Source organism: Diadema setosum, chromosome 8 (genome assembly GCF_964275005.1).
Source record: "Diadema setosum chromosome 8, eeDiaSeto1, whole genome shotgun sequence".
Classification (NCBI taxonomy): Eukaryota; Metazoa; Echinodermata; class Echinoidea; order Diadematoida; family Diadematidae; genus Diadema; species Diadema setosum.
In genome coordinates, this window is record NC_092692.1 from 8,077,838 (window position 1) to 8,094,620 (window position 16,783).

Sequence of the window (16,783 nt, forward strand, 5' to 3'; positions counted from 1 at the left end):
TGTGAACGACATCACATTTCTAATCAAAGAACGTGTAGCAGTTATCATTTTTTACCTTTGCCAACCCCAAGGCGTAAAAGCTCGACCAATAGCACCTGAATTACTATGCCCTTCAGAGATCAGCAGACTTTGATGACAATTTTTTTTTTGCATTTCAAATAGGTATGCTGGCTGTAGCTATTTTCATTTTGTCTCACAAAATGTCGTAGGTGATTGCCTGTAAAGAATTTCCTTATGTTACTTTGTTTTTTCTTCTGAAATTGTGCTTTAGCTGTAAGAAATACTCTTCTTCACATTTTTCAAACCTGCAGGTACTTGTAATGTTTTATCACATAGTGTATGACACAACTGTCAAATTTCTCACTGAAATTGTCCATACAATTTTGTGTGTGTTTGAACCACCGTAGGCATAGATGTTCTTGTCAAGTGGAAGAGGGATGGTTCTATGAATCCTGTCAGCTCAAGTGACCTCTATCATGCCCAACGGACCAAACAGAAACAAGGTTCCTGCGTACATATGAGAAGTGAAAATGGCTGGTGGAAAGGGAGGGTGCTTCAAGTCTTCAACATGCCCATGGATGGACGTAGGATGTCAGATGACGAGGGCATTCCTCTTTCTGCCTGAGGTAATTTGAATACATAGTTACTGATTTGTTCTACATCAATAAGTTTATCAAGATATATTATGTCTTTTTTCATTTTAAAATGATGTAGAGATTTTTATGCATAGTATCATGTAGGTACAATGTACTTTCATTGCATTACCATTTCAATATAAATGTTCAATTCTGTGTAATGAATAAAACAAATGTCGTAATTGCAGTTTGTAATGACTGTAGGATGCTGAAGACTATTAGCTTTCCACTTCCTTTCTTTAAAAGTCTGATATTGATTATTACTTATTATTTATTATGTCAACGTCTCTTCTCGGTCCCAAAACAAAATCAATTACTGATAATTTGCTTTATGTGCATGTAATACACTGTAGATTCTAGTGTCCATGATAGATGTTTGCAAGTATATCTAGTATAAATCTTGTTGATTCTACCCACAGGATGGTCACGTAATTTTTTTCATTGATGCATTGTTTACAACTTCCCCAGCAGTATCGTTACTTGCGACAGCAGTAGCAGAGCCTCAACGTCGATTTGTGACAGCTGAATCCCCAGAAACATCAGCAGCACCGCTTGAAGCAGCAGCAGCAGCAGCAGCGGAGCCTGTACATACAGCCCTAGCAGCTGAGCCTCTAAGTACGACAACAGTGGTAGAGCCTCTACTTACAACTGTAGCAACTGAGCCTCTACTTACCACTGTAGTAGCAGAGCCTCTACTTGCAACTTTAGCATCTGCACTTCCAGGAACATTAGCAACACTGCTAGAAGCAGCAGCAGCAACAGAAGCAGAGCTTCTACAAACAACTGTGGTGTCCGCATTCTAAGAAACAACGCAGCAATGTTACCTTTGAAGCTGAAGGTAATTCAACTGGAGTTGAGAAGTTCAGGGCATTGTATAACTGTTGTTTGTATTTCTTGCATTATCTGTCTGTGTGGTGCAAATTCCTAAAAAAGCAATTATGAGCCAAAACTTAATTTTCCAATAACAAATGTAAAATAATTTAAACATGTGATAAATACTTTATCTTTTTTTTTCTTTTATCCTTCACTCTTGTAACAAAAAGTTTGTGGCAGGCAACCTGCAAAGAATAGTTAAAAAAAAAACAGTAAATGAAGTAACAATTATTCAACCAGACTTGGCAGTTTCATCAAATTATGTATTTGTTTTCCTTGCATTAGGTGTACCTGATTTCAATTTGAAAGCAGACTAAGTCCTCCACTCTTATTTCAGATAACAAAGAATACTGAACCTTGCTGGATGATGGAAAACTGTTAAATCTCGAGAAAGCAATGTCCCTGTCAGACATTGAAGAACCGATTTTGATGGTAACCGGACACAGGAAAGCAATAGAAAACTGTTTGTGAAGTGTAATGGAAGTACAGCATATTCATATTATGCTGTATGTATTCTATACTGCCCTTTATCTAGTCTTGTTGGTATACATCTGGTTGTATTTACATTATTATATGTAGTGCACTAACTGTTGACCAACTTTCCTGAAATAAAGACCATTTAGGCAAACTATTGTACATGTTTCTTGTAAGGAAAGGAAAGGGAATTATTGGTAAATTTCTTGCTCATAGTGCCTTGTACAAATATAGACTTGATGCATGATCGAGTTTGTAATACTTTCTGGTAATTATTTTATCTTCAGTGTTACATATTTGATACATGCTTTCAATAATTTCAACACAGTTTCACACAAATCGACCAATTTTTATCACTTCGGGAGGACCTTATTCAAATATAAAAGAAACAATAGAAATAAAGTGTTGTGTTCCAGTATGTATTCCATTTATTGTCTCTTCATTGCAAATTTGGAAACTACTGCCATTGAGGCTTTTGAGGGAGTGGAAGATAGATGTCAGTGCAAAGCCAGAAGATTTTCATGTGGAAGAATATGTAGGTACTGACATCAGTTCTATTCCTGATAGATCTTCAGTTGTCATGAAAAAATTAATGGAATCTAAAACAGAATTGTCAAAAAAAAGCTGAACAGTGGGGAAGCCTACAAAAAGTCAGAAATATTTGTAGATGGTAGAACACATTTTAACCATCAAAGATGTGATTTAACACGTAACCATATCAATCTTTTGGCTATGATTGCCTCAGTGAAAATGGCAGAATGTCTATCAGACAATATTATCATGCCTTGAAAATTCTGGTCCTAGAAAGAGAATGGCTAGCCAGACATGTTATTAACATGTTGTCATGTTGTCCCCCATCCTAAGGACAGCAAAAAGAGACAAATGACGTACACTACTCTCCTCCCAGCAGTCCAGTAGTTGGCAGACTGTTAAAGTTTGTAGACTCGTGTTTATAAACACATTGGGTATCACTTTCATTAATTCAACCCTGGGCAAAATTACCTTGTGAAGTGTGAGGAGAATGGTACACTTGATCATGTTATTGCACTATTTGTGACTAACACGCGTACTACTGTAATACATTAAAGTCAAGGAAATGCAGAACTTCTCACCAATTTACAGGTCAGATTACCTTGTGAAGTGTTGGGAGAATTTTGTATTTTGTACATGTTATTGCACCACTTTTATAGTGGTCAGAACACAATTCTGAAATGCAACAAATGCCTAACTTCTCATTCCAAGTGAGATTACATAGTGAAGTATCATGGAGAATGTCGCATTTATTTTGTATCAATTGTAATTTAATGTATTATAATAATAGTGTGCAATGTAATTATTGTGAGCTGTCGAAAATGCAAAAAAAAAAAAAAATCACTCTCTGAATTTACAGGTTATATCTGGAAGTTTGAGGAGAATGCTTTGTTTTGTAGTTACTGTATGTAATTATGAACACACATGTGGAATGGTGCATTTTGAATTAATAAAATGCAGAATTCTTCACAAACTTGGGGACTGGTGAATAGAAAACAAAACAAAAAAGAACAAAAGAAAAAAAAAGAGGAGTGAGAGAGACACAGATACCTAGAATTGGGAGAACAAGGTGATTATGACTGCTTTGTAAGAGGGTATGTGTGTGTGTGTGTGTTTGTTCGAGTGTGTGTACTGGTATGTGCATGTATAGTGTGTGTTTGTGTATGTTTGTGTTTGCATGGGTGTAATTATATTCTCTCAATAATGAATTTACACTTTTTTATAGACAGTGACTACCAGGCGCACTTTTAGTACTCATCCAGTAGTCAATAAAAACCCATTGCACAGTTTGATAACATTACTGGCATCAACAATTAATGTGTCAGAAAGCAGGTTGTGTGTGTGGGTTCGAGTGTGTTTACTGGTAGATGTGCGTGTATGTGTGTTTGTGTATGTTTGTGTTTGTATGGGTGTAATTATATTCTCTCAATACTGATAATGACTTAACACTTGTAATATTTATAGATAGTGAGTGACTACCAGGCACGCTTTAATAGAACGGTACTCATCCAATGAAAAACCCATTGCACAGTTTGATAACATTACTCGCATCAACAATTAATGTGTAAAAGTACAGGGAGGTTGTATAGTTTGAGAAAATAACTGTGGTGTTTGTTACACTTTCCTAATATCCATGATTATGATACAACTAACATGAATGAACATGAATGAACCTGAATGAATCACAATCCCACTACCTAGAGCGGCGAATGTATACATTACACTGTGCGCGTACCACCTAAGCGTGTGGAATGTGTGATGATACGCGCCATTTTATGTTACATTTGCCGGTTCGTAATGCGCACTCGCTACGTCCACACGTATTGAGCATGGGCTTTACGAACCGGCAAATGTATACATTTGCCGGTTCGTAATGCCCTCTCTTCAGTACGCGATGTACGTAAAACGCTGAAATGGGGGGTTTTACGAACCGGCAAACGCACTTTGCATCACTACCACAGAGCCCCAGGTGCAGCTACAAAATAATATTTAGTATCAGACAAAGCAGAAAATTCCGCTTTCATCACTCTCTTAATATCATCATCAATGTGCGGTTATAAGACACGTTTTTATACGTTTAAAGCAGTCCCGATTCTTTAAACGCGATTATCTCGTAATCGTGTTTCCGCGCAAATTCGAACATTCGCCGGTTCGTAATGCGACCGACGATATTCATATGCAAGTATAGCGAAGAGATGTGCAGCCAAGCTGGCCCCTCCTTGATCATTCCTCTGCCACCAAACCTCTTTCGATAGCGTTACTTCTGAATACATGTTTTAGAATAGAAAAAAAAAACAACAACATTTCTGTTATATAATACCATCTTCGGCTTCATTAAGATTGACTTGGTTCGTTTGGATAACATTGCTATCCATCTCCAGCTATCAAATTATCTTGATCTTACTCCAAGTTTGTTTCTGTCCTGACAGATATCGACGAGTGTATGAGTGATCCGTGTCAAAATGGAGGCACCTGTGTTGATGGCATCGCAATGTACACCTGCATGTGTCCTGATGACGCGACGGGAACCAACTGCCAGACGTGTAAGTACGACCACAGCACGCCACCTAGTTTAATGTGGTAAGATCTCCTGTCATTTAAAGGACAAATCCGCCTTCATGGACATGTGGATTGAGTGAATGGAGCAATATCAGTAGAATCAGTGAAAGTTTGGGGAAAAATCAGACAATCTGTTCAAAAGTTATGAATTTTTTGAAGAATCTGCACAGGCTCGATGAGAAGACTACTACAGTGTATGATGTCATATGCGTAGAACGATGTAAGGAAAATATAATGAGAATTTCACAAAATTTTACTTTTTGAAAAAAGTGCACATTTCCTCGACTTGTCACTGACGTATGTTAAGGGCAATATTATTTCCTGTGCCTTCTGAAAGAAGCAAGTCAAATGTTCTTTTATTACGCGAGAAAAATGAAAATATGTTGAATTTTCGTTTTATTTTCTTTTTGTCGTTGTACACATGTGACATCACCAGCTGTAGAAGTCTTCTCATCCAGTAATAACTGAGCAAATCTCCAAAAAATCATAACTTCTGAACAGATCGTCCGATCTTCCTCAAACTTTTACTGATGTATTCTACTAAAATTATTGCATGTAATCAATCTCCGTGTCTATGAAAATGAGTCTATTTGAAACGATTGTAGAAACATTGATCAAGGTAAGGAAAGTTCCACAACATGCTTATAAAACTCTAAGAGAAACTGCTAATTGTTTCACAGCACAGGAAAGGTGGAAAGTAGCCCTTGAATTAGAGTTGAGTTGAGTTGAGTTTATTTTATTTATACACGGAAATAAAAGCCTGCTTTCAGCTGGACAGCTGTTTTTCAGCAAGGCCGTGTTTCACATCGAATAACAAAGTATACATACACACGGCGAAAATGCAAACATATGCAATGATGTACAATAAATAACAAACACTGAACAAGTTACAAAGAAGATCAATGAGAAAAAAAGAAGAAAAAATTCAGACATTAAAAACAAAAGAGAAAATCGATATACTTCTATGGACACATTAAGGGATTTCCGCTAACTTCATGATCTCTCTCGAGAAACTTTTGATGTCACTAATTCTTCTTAAATGAACAGGAAGGTTATTGAAAGTTTTACATGCAACATATAATGGGCTATTTCGGACAAAATTAGATCGAGGTTTTGGCATCACAATTTGAGTATTTGAGTTTCGTAGAGTGTAATTTTCAAATGATCTGAGTTGAACACTAGAAGACAAAGTTGTTGGAGCAAGGTTATACAACAGTTTGAATATAAAGATTAAGGCTTGCTTTCCTCTTCTTTCTTTGATTCGGTCGACCTGAAGAGAAGAATAAAGAGTTTCCCTATTGTAACGGGTGCCAACACCTTGCACCATTCTTAGGCATCTGCTCTGAATAACTTGCAATCGATGTAATTGACCCGAGTGACCAGTCCTCCAGATTACACTACAGTAGTCCAAATGGGGTTGGATTAGAGTTTTGTATAACAACAGGGAGGTATCCTTATCAATGTACTTTCTTATACGCTTGACTGCATGAAAGACTTTAAGCGTTTTGCTTCTAACGTTTTCAATTTGTGGGGTCCATGTTAGGTTTTCATCGAGAATGACCCCGAGATATCTGCATTCTGAAACTCTTTGCAGAGGTGTATTTTGAATGTTAAGATGAACATTCTGAAAATTTCGCAAATTCCGTTTAGATCCAATCAACATAAACTGACATTTGTTTACATTTAACAATTCGTTACTTTTAAACCATTCAAGAAGTGATACTAGGTCATCATTGATTGTTTTCTGTAAACAAGACGGATCCTTTGAAGGAAAATATAAACAAGTGACCATGGTGTCATCTGCATATAGGGAAAGCGCACACTTCTTGACAGATTTATGCAGATCGTTTAAAGCTAAGATAAACAAAAGGGGCCCGAGAATGCTTCCCTGTGGCACTCCGCTTGTAACCGTCCTACTTGCTGACAAGTTTCCGTTTACCAAGGTTGACTGCTCTCTGTTAGTGAAATAATCACTGAACCAATGCAATGCTTGTGAGTCGAATCCAAGATATCTTAATTTCTCAATGACAACATCAAAGGAAATCAAATCGAACGCCTTTTCTAAATCCAGAGTAACGACACCAATTACATTTCCATTATCAATTTGTTTACACATTTCATCTGTTAAATACCACAATGCGGTTAAAGTGGAATGACATGGGCGAAAACCATGTTGATGCGAGCTGAGTATGTCATTTTGACACAGGTAACAATATATTTGATCAAATACAATTTTCTCTAATATTTTGGACATTACTGGTAAAATTGATATCGGTCTATAATTTGATGGGTTGTCTTTATCACCACCTTTGTGGATAGGTGTTACACGTGCCCTTTTCCATATACAGTTGTACTTGGAATTTTACCAGTTTTCAATGACAGATTTAGAATGTGGGTCAAAGGTTCGACAATAAAATCAATAGTATCTTTTATGATACAGGCAGGAATTTGATCCAAACCAGTAGCTTTGTTCCTCGAAATATTTTTTGTAACATTCATTACATCATTTGGAGAAATTTGAGTAAAAGTGAACTGAGATCTAATCCTAGATAAATATTGTTGCATATTTTTACCAAATTTCGTATTAGACTCCTGTTTTCTTCTAGCAGCCAAGCTTACAAAATGATCATTCAAAGAGGCCGCTATTTCTTTTGAACCGTTAACTTCATTTCCCTCAATGATCAACTTTTGAATGGGAGTATCACTGTTTTTCTTTGGCATTATACGTCGTATTGATTTCCACATTGCATTTGTATCACCATTATTCCTTACAATGCTTTCAGACACATAAGCTCGTTTTGCTCGCCGTATCATATCAGTTACAGAGTTTCTCAATCTCTTATATAATTTCCAATCCTCGTCGATTTTAGAGCGAAGGGCTTGTTGCTTCATGTGATCTCTTTCACGCATCTTACGTAATATATCAATATTCATCCACGGTGACTCTCGATGCCGTATTCTTTTCTTTCGAAGGGGGGCATGTTTATCCAATAGAGGAATAAACTTATGAGAAAATTTGTCATACGCACTGTTTGGATCTGACTCACCCAGTACATCATCCCAGCTAATCTTTTCTAAATCAGCCTTAAAGTCCTCCAGATTAAGCATTTTCATATTTCGGCAATATGTAAACTTATGGTAACCTTTCCCAGCCTTGTCTTTACCTAAAGAGCAAACGATCATATAATGATCACTAATTGATAACGGCAGTACATCACAGAATTTCACTTTATCCTTACAAGATGAAAACAACACGTCTATCAATGTAGCTGTCGACGGTGTGATTCTTGTCGGCTTGTCGACATATTGCTTCAGATCGAAATCTTCAGCTAAAAGTTGAAGCCGTCTCGATTGACATGACCAAGGTTTCTTCATTAAATCACAGTTCAAATCTCCGTAGATTATAACATCTTTTGAGGAAAATTCTAACGACTGTAGTAAAGTTTCAAACTGATCAAAAATCGCATCGTGGGAGTTTGGAGGACGGTACCAATATACTATAATAATAGGTTTTTGCTTTGGCAAAAAAAAATTTCAATACACATAAGCTCTAGACCGTCAATGAATAAATCTTTTCTGACACTGAATTCAACATTTTCCTTGATGTAGGTCACAATGCCACCACCATTTCGATTCCTGTCTAACCTTATACATTGATAGCCTCGAATATCTACTTCAATATCAGAGATCGTGTCGTCCAGTCTGGTTTCGCATAATGACATTACGTGAATTTTCTCATTGCTTACAATGTGACGAATCTCGTCAATATTCTTTATTAATATTAAGATGAGCAATATTAAATCCAGGTAATGAGCGAATTTTATCAAATATATTCTTGGCATTACCATAATCATATTTACTGTGTAATGATACACCATCTGAGTTATCTTCAACTTCTGTTGATGGAATAAATCGAGGAAGTTCTTGAAAAATACACTTGTCGCAAACCAAATCTACCTCGGAATTAAATATATCTCGAGATGCTCTCGAACATTTTAAGTGACTCCATTTATCACATGATACACATAAAATAGCGTTTTGATCCCATTTCACATCTCTGCGGCAACTTATACATGGGTATTTGACATTATAAGGCATATTATATATATTACTATACATTTGATACACAAGAGATGCTAACGATCAGTCTCACATATTTTCGATGTCCAGTGCAGATGAGATTCTGACTCGCTTGGCGTCTTTGTTGAGGGCGAAAATGATGCCGTCTTGTGTCCAGCAGGTCTTCGCCTTTCTGCTATTGACAAGCTTCCTGTAAAGTGCGGCTCGGCTAGCAGTTAGGTCCTCTCTGATGAAGATCTTGGGTCCTTGTATGTCCCTCAGTCGAGTGCGGGCTTTGTAGACATCGCTTCTCGCGTTGTAGCGGCTGAACTTGATGATAATCGCCCGAGGTCCCTTCCTTCTGGTTGTATCTGCGTACGATGAGGTTCGATCGTCAGGCGCGTTGCGATCTTCGGCGGCGCCATCCTGCCATGGACGTGGAGTTATACGATGGCTGCGGTCGATCGCATCAGGAGGTATTTGTAGGCCCATTTTGGAGTTGAAGAGATCAAGCAGCAGTTTGTCAGTGCGTTCATTTGGGTCCTCTCTGACGCCGTATACTCGCAAGCAATTTCGCCTGCTGTACTGCTCAGCATCGTCTCTGTCGTCGAGTTTTTTTATGTCTCTCTGCATATCCGAGATTTTCTTTTTCATGGCGTTAAGCTCATCAGCGTGCTTTTGAAGGTCCAAGGACACAGCATTATACACTTTGGACGTTACACGCTCTTCGAGCTTCGCAGCAATCACCTCAAAAACTTCGTTGGCAATCTGTTTGACAAGGTCCGGTGAGCGCAGAGAATGCCCAATTTGGCGTTCAATGGCGTCTTTCAGGGTGCTGTCGAAGCTATGGTTGCTTGACTGACCAGCTGGAGTTGACTCCTCGTCTGAGCTCAAGTTCGATTCTTCGGCCCCGGGCTCACCGGCGGGGGTCTTGTCCCTTCGCCGGTCATTCTCTGACAACTTGCCCCTTTGGGATTTCCGAGATTTTTCTTGAGCTTTTCCACCTGTAGGCATATCGGTTTAATGAAAAACCTATATTTCGAAGAAATGTGTCCTCATCCTCAGTACTCACGTCAAAAATCTCCAGTTGAAATGTCCTCAAAAAGGTGTAATTTATGTTTGAACAAGGACAAGACTTGACACTCAACTTTGACACTCAACTTTGACGTCATATCTATCTAATTAGATGATTCAGGCATAAATTTTCTAATTAGATGATTCAGAATTAGATGATTATCTAATTAGATGATTCAGGCATAAATTGGTCTAGGGTACACTACTTGAACTTTACCTGTTCCATAGAAACCCAGATGAGGGCTTTTTACTGCAAACTTTTTCACAACTCTATTTGCACCAAGCAATATTTGTTCAAAATTAAACGTTCAGATTCAGACAAGTGTCACTTCAGTGAGAAAGAACCAGAAACGCTCATGTATTTTTTTTACGATTGTATAAAGGTCCGTCCTCTGTGGAGCAAACTGTCTGACTTAATCAATAAACAGGTGGCCCCTTGTAGACAGTTTTCAAAATTCAATTGTATTTTTGGAATTGATATCTACTCACACAAAGATGTGTGTATAAATTTTTTTATTTTTATGTTTGAAATTTTATATTTATAGATCAAAGTTTCAAGATTCCTCTCTCGATTTTAAAGCTTTTTTTGAACTTGGTTAAATTGAAACGTAATGTAGAGTACAAAATTGCTGAAGGGAAGGGTAAGCTTCACACTCACTTTAAGAAATGGCTTTTTTGATCAACTTAAACATGCGGTAAGACAGAATTTTCCCTTCTTGATTTAGTTTGTCCACACCTGAAAGTTTTCATTGCAAGATTCATTCAAAGTACCCGCTTTGTCTGTTGTATATTGTGTTTTGTTATACTTGGTAAAATTTTTCATCTTAATATACAGTTTGTCTACATAATATGTAACTGAGAGCTATCACTGTAAAGGATTCATTCTATGTATACCTTTTGTGTTTATTTGTTATACTTTGCTGAACAATATTTGCTTAATAAAGACCCCCCCCCCAAAAAAAAAAAAAAAAAACACTTGTCCTTTAAGTCCCCGCGTGACGAAGTCTCCGAAGGATACTTCGAATTAAGCCTTACCTCGTACATCGAACCAAATAACCCTTCTTGATTCAAAGTCGTGATCCTCGGATGTGCGACAGCCGTGAGATAATGGGCGATCGTTGGATTCTTGGGGAATATGCGGAGTCCGTGTGGAGCCGGGAAATGTGCAAACGCCGGGAAATGTGCAAACACCGGGAAATGTGCAAACGTCTCGCCGGGAATTGTGCAAACGTCGGGAAATGTGCAAACGCCGGGAAATGTGCAAATGTCTCGCCGGGAAATGTGCAAAAGTTCAATTTTGCCGGGAAATGTGCAAACGTCGCCGGGAAATGTGCAAACCATTTACTTTAGCAATACTGTGTATAAAGATGGTAGGTAAACTCCATGTCAAAACTGCGCATGAACCTCCACCTTTAATATTTTCTTAATAAGATCCTTGACAACAAAATTGTCAGGTAGCACCATTATGGCAATGGGATCTCAATTTGCTGTGATTAGTCATACCCCTCCCCCCCCCCCCCCGAAAAAAAAGGGGGACCTCAAAGCCCCAGAACTACGGTTTAATCAAAATTCTTCTTATATACTATAACCAAATAAGATAGAGCTTGGTTGGTGCTATAAAGACAATGGTGACAGTAGTTCAAGTTTAATGGCATATCCAGGGATGCAGGACACGCGGCGAAGTGGGGGGGGGGGGCCTTCAACTCCCCTCCCTAGTCCCCTTTCGGGGAGGGGGGGGGGGAACTGAAGCTTAAGATTCCTAATCTCTGGAATTTTTAATTTTCTTGTGTCGAACGGAAAAAGATAGAACTACGTTAATGTTATATATGCAGATACTATAGTTACTGAAATTTCAGGTTTGATGATGACGGATCCAGGGGTGCCCTTATAATTTTCTTGTGTCGAACCGAAAAAGATAGAACTACGTTAATTTCAATTTCAATTTTCAATTTCAATTTATTTTCATATTTCTCACATATATCACAATAAAGTATATAAATACGAAAATTATACAAAATATAATTTAGATGAGACTTCATCGGAATGTACAGAAGTTTGATTTGGTATAAACACAAGGTCTGTATGCATGCGACTTAAACTGTGGTCATGATGCGAAAAAAATATGATGGGGCATGCGTAAAAGCATTAGCTTGTACAGCCGCAGGTCCTGTGAGTAATCAGATTAGGGGAAGTTTAAAATACGGATTTTTTTAAAAGACCAATTATAACTGGGAAAACTGATTAAAACAAACAAAACAAAAAATCCAATTAAATATATGTCAATAAATAAAAATACAGAAAGGTCACATGTTGCAGCAGTATAACCTACTACTTAGTAAGGACATTGGTGGAACAACAACTGCAGAGATTCAAGGGGTGTGTTGCTGAGTATAGAAGATGGCGTAACTGTATGACATAAATACATAAGTAGAAGGTGGAATGATGAGATTTGTCGTGAATGTAAACAATACCGAAAGCCCAGAAGTAACATTCCAGCATGGGTCCTAAAACCAAGCATTCCGTGTGACCATAGTAACCGACAGCTGTCACGCGCGAGAATTTCGATAACCGAGTGGAACAATAGGTGCATGAAGAGCGCAACAGGCAAACTGATCAAAAATAGTGTTCATGGTTAGGATCCCGCCGGACTCAGGTGGGATAGACAAGGGGTAACATAAAGAGCAACAAGAACTATACACTATGCATGCCGTACAATGTAGCTGCTAAGAAGATATTGCTTCAGTTTTCGTTTGAATGAGGTTACAGTGGTACAACTTACAAGTTCCATAGGGAGTTCGTTCCAATATTTGGGCCCAGCGAACATAATGTTTTTTTGTTTTTTTTTTCGCGAAAATTGTTCGGGTACGTGGGAGGTGATATGCGTGGAAGGTGATACGTTAATGTTATATATGCAGATACTATAGTTACTGAAATTTCAGGTTTGATGATGACGGATCCAGGGGTGCCCTGATAGAGGGGTGTGAGGGGGAGGAGGGGGATTTTCCACATTTTCCACATGTTCTTGAAAAATCTTAATGAATTTTCACCTAACTTGATTTTGATTTTGTTAAAATGATCCCCCGCCCCCGCCGAAGAGGAGTGGGAGGGGGGGGGGGGAAGCCTCAGAGTCCTAAACTCTGGATTTTTAAAAAAAAATCTCCTGTAGAACCGAAAAAGATAGAACTAAGTTAGTGCTATGAAGACATTAATGACTGAAATATGTTTGATTTTCCAAATTTTCTCCATCTTCTTGAAAAAAAAAAATCTATGACGAATTTTCACCGGGAGAAGGTGGAGCCCCTCCCCCCCCCCCATCTCAGCCCCTCGAAAGGGACCGAGACGAGGGGGTGGGGTCGTTCGGGTAGAATTCCGAATTTCAGGTATTTCTTGAAAACCCTACGCATGGCAAAAGGAATACATATTTGAAGAAATTTTCTGTACAACTAAGAGTAATAGAACACAATTTTATCACATTTTTAGAAGGTTGGCCTACTTTAAAGAAATTTCACGTCTGCAGCTTATAACGTGGTGGCTACCATCGTCGTAGCCCCCGCTTTGCACATTTCCCGGTGTTTGCACATTTCCCGGCTCCACAGTCCGTCTCCAGACCATTGAATCATCCGGGACAGTGTAGTCTGGTCTTAATGGAATGAACGCTACATTGTATAAATTATCGATAATGGAAGAATGCTACTTTGAAATGAAATTGAAAGATTTATGAGTTAACAAGAATTAACATACATTGATAGAATGATATGGCACACATATTTATCTATCTGCTTATTTTTTGTTCCATTTCATTTTCACAAAGTAGCCATTTCAGTAAAAAAACAAACAAACAACTAATTCAGAAAGGCGCCCTGCATGTGAACAACACAAAATACATACAAAGTTACGTATAAAGCAACAGTAAAATAATTATGATAAATACTTACAAACTGAATCCAAAGTTGATATCAAAATAAAAGAAAGAAATAGATTATAAAGGCCAAAATTGGTTCCGAGAAGGGTCAGAAATCATCTTCCACCATTGTTTTGCCTTCCTTCATTGGGCCTACATATGATACAAATGAAAAACGGTAACAGTGCTATCATACCTTGTGGTAATAGTAGGCCCAGCAGTTGCAATTGTGTCGGGGAGAGTAGTTATAATAAGCATGATTATTATGAGAACAAAGTCAACGACAGCTGCAAAGTCATATCCTGTATTATAGAACGGCATTGATGTTTGATCAAGCCTCATAATGCTACCGCTCAACGTCGTAGAAAAGTATAATTTACGATGATTACTTTATAGTCGTGCTATACCGTGAAAATGAAAATCATTAATGTCACCTAACTTTCATTCGTTTGTATTTAAATGTAAATTAAATGAATGTATTCATTGTCGGAGAGTATCACTTAAACAGCATCGACGAACCTATTTCTAAATGACTCTGACCTGAAACAACTATTTCAGAACAGAAAGTAGTACAGAATGCCCCCTTTTCAAACAAAATTTCCCATCAGAGTCACACAATGGGTTGCCGGCAGTATGTTGCAAACAGCATGACAGTAATTTGATACCGTACTAGTAAAGAATACTGTGTTTGGACGTCCTCTGGATGAATTAACATGCGTCATACACGATGCCTATGTATATGCAGAATCCTACGTTCCTCCGTCAGTTGGCTGAACTTGTAATGTTGAGGTGCAACTAAAGGGGAATTTACCCCAAATATGTAGTCCTATGTGGATTTGATGGGTGCAGCAATATTAAGAGAACAAATCAGTGAAAGTTTGAGAAAAAATTGGACAATCCTTTCACAAGTTATGAATTCTTGAAGTTTTGGTGACAAGACCGCTGGATTAGGGGCCCGTTGCATGAAACTTACCGTTGAATTTCAATGGTAACTACCGTCAAAATTAGGCGTCACAGCCAATCAGCATCAAGGATTGTAAAATTTACCGCTGATTTGAAGACTTACCGCAAGAAAGGAGCGGTAAGTCCAGCGGTAAGGATTTTATGCAATAGGGCCCAGAAGACTACTGCAGATAATGGCGTCACATATGAACTACGATATAAGAAAATACCCCCCCCAAAAAAAAAAAAAATCCAACATTCTTTCCTTTTTTCGTACAATGAAAGAGCATATTAGATTAACCTCTTTCAGAAAGCACAGGGAATATTATTACCCTTGACATATGTCCGTAGCAAGTTCAGGGACTGCATGCTTTTCATATGAAATGATATTTTATAGAATTGTCTTTATACTTTCTTTATACCGTAGTTCATATGTGATGTCATGATCTGTTGTAGCCTTCTGATCCAGCGGTCTCGTCACCAAAATTGCCAAAATTAGAAACCTTTGGACGAATTGTTGGATTTTCCCCAAACTCTTCTGACGTGTTCTACCAATATTACTGCATTCAATCTATACGTATATTTTGAGAAAATTCGTATTACAATTTGGTCGCCATGGTTATCGATGACATATTCAGTTCAGTGGAGTATTCCGGATAAGTATACCCTATCCCCCTTCTCTCTTACTCGATGTCCCTCTCCTCTTGAATTCTAGCTCTGGATGCGTGCCGAAGTGACCCTTGTGTCAACGGGGCTACTTGCACCAACGTTGGGGCTGATTATGAATGCAGCTGTCCTCCAGGATTTACTGGAATGAACTGTGAAAACGGTAAAAGTTGTTCTTTTGTCCCCCCCCTCCCCTCCATGATGATGATGATGATGATATTAATAATATTAATAATAATGACAATACTGATAATAATACTGATAATAATAATAATAATAATAATCATACTATAATTCGAGCAACATTTGTCTGTTTGTTCCTCTACTCCTCACAGGTCCTTGGTCCGATCTCCACCATACTTAGTGGGTGGATGCAGGTTGACCGCGAAATTGCCCTTGAGGGGTTCATTTTTGGAAAGGTCAAGGTCACTGGGGTCAAAGGTCATATAACTTCAGACACCCGATAGAGGACGCTAGTAGGCTTACTTATATGGGAATTCCCCCAGAAATATAATCAGACACCCGATAGAGGGCGCTATGTAAGTCTACTTCTGGATATGGGGATTCCCAGGTGTACGCCAAAGAGATTTTTCTCCTCAAAATCTCTTTGGTGTACGCCTACTTATGCTTCCAGCAAGTTTGGCCAAGATCGGACCAAGGAGTAGCGCAAAACAGATATTTGACGTCTGTTGACCCAGTGACCTTGACCATTTCTGGGGGAATCCCCATGGAGGATTTCTGACACTCTACGGGTACATTGACTAGTAATGATAATAATACTATATATATATATATATATATAGTATTATTATTATATATATATATAGATATATGAAGAGTTTGTTTGCAAGAACCGATAAGTTCATATTTGCCAAATGGAGATATTTGCGATTAAAGGTCAAGAAAAATAAAGAGAATGAAAATAATTTTTTTGCTTCTTTTGACCATAACTTCAAAAATGTACCTTTATATGTAATGACCAATATATCATTTGAAAGATATTATTTTGTACTTTATGACAGAAATCTTACTTCAAAATCTTCAAAAATGGACTTATCGGTTTTTGCAA

At 38.0% G+C, this 16,783-nt stretch overlaps 2 protein-coding genes across 2 annotated transcripts in view; one reads left to right on the top strand and one right to left on the bottom strand.

Moving 5' to 3' along the window:
- LOC140231783 (uncharacterized) overlaps positions 1-16,783 on the top strand; it is a 35,280-nt gene that overhangs the window by 13,564 nt on the left and 4,933 nt on the right. The window contains exons 9-10 of the mRNA XM_072311938.1: positions 4,943-5,056; positions 15,764-15,877. Coding sequence (XP_072168039.1) covers positions 4,943-5,056; positions 15,764-15,877 — 228 coding nt within the window. The remainder of the gene's footprint in view (positions 1-4,942; positions 5,057-15,763; positions 15,878-16,783) is intronic.
- On the bottom strand, positions 9,222-10,145 carry LOC140231443 (uncharacterized). The gene has a single exon (XM_072311568.1). It carries the CDS (start codon positions 10,143-10,145, stop codon positions 9,222-9,224), a length of 924 nt encoding a protein of 307 aa, XP_072167669.1.

What these genes read in the sequence shown, in the direction of transcription:
- LOC140231443 (XM_072311568.1), bottom strand. Translation starts at nt 10,145, where the DNA reads ATGCCTACAGGTGGAAAAGCTCAAGAAAAATCTCGGAAATCCCAAAGG.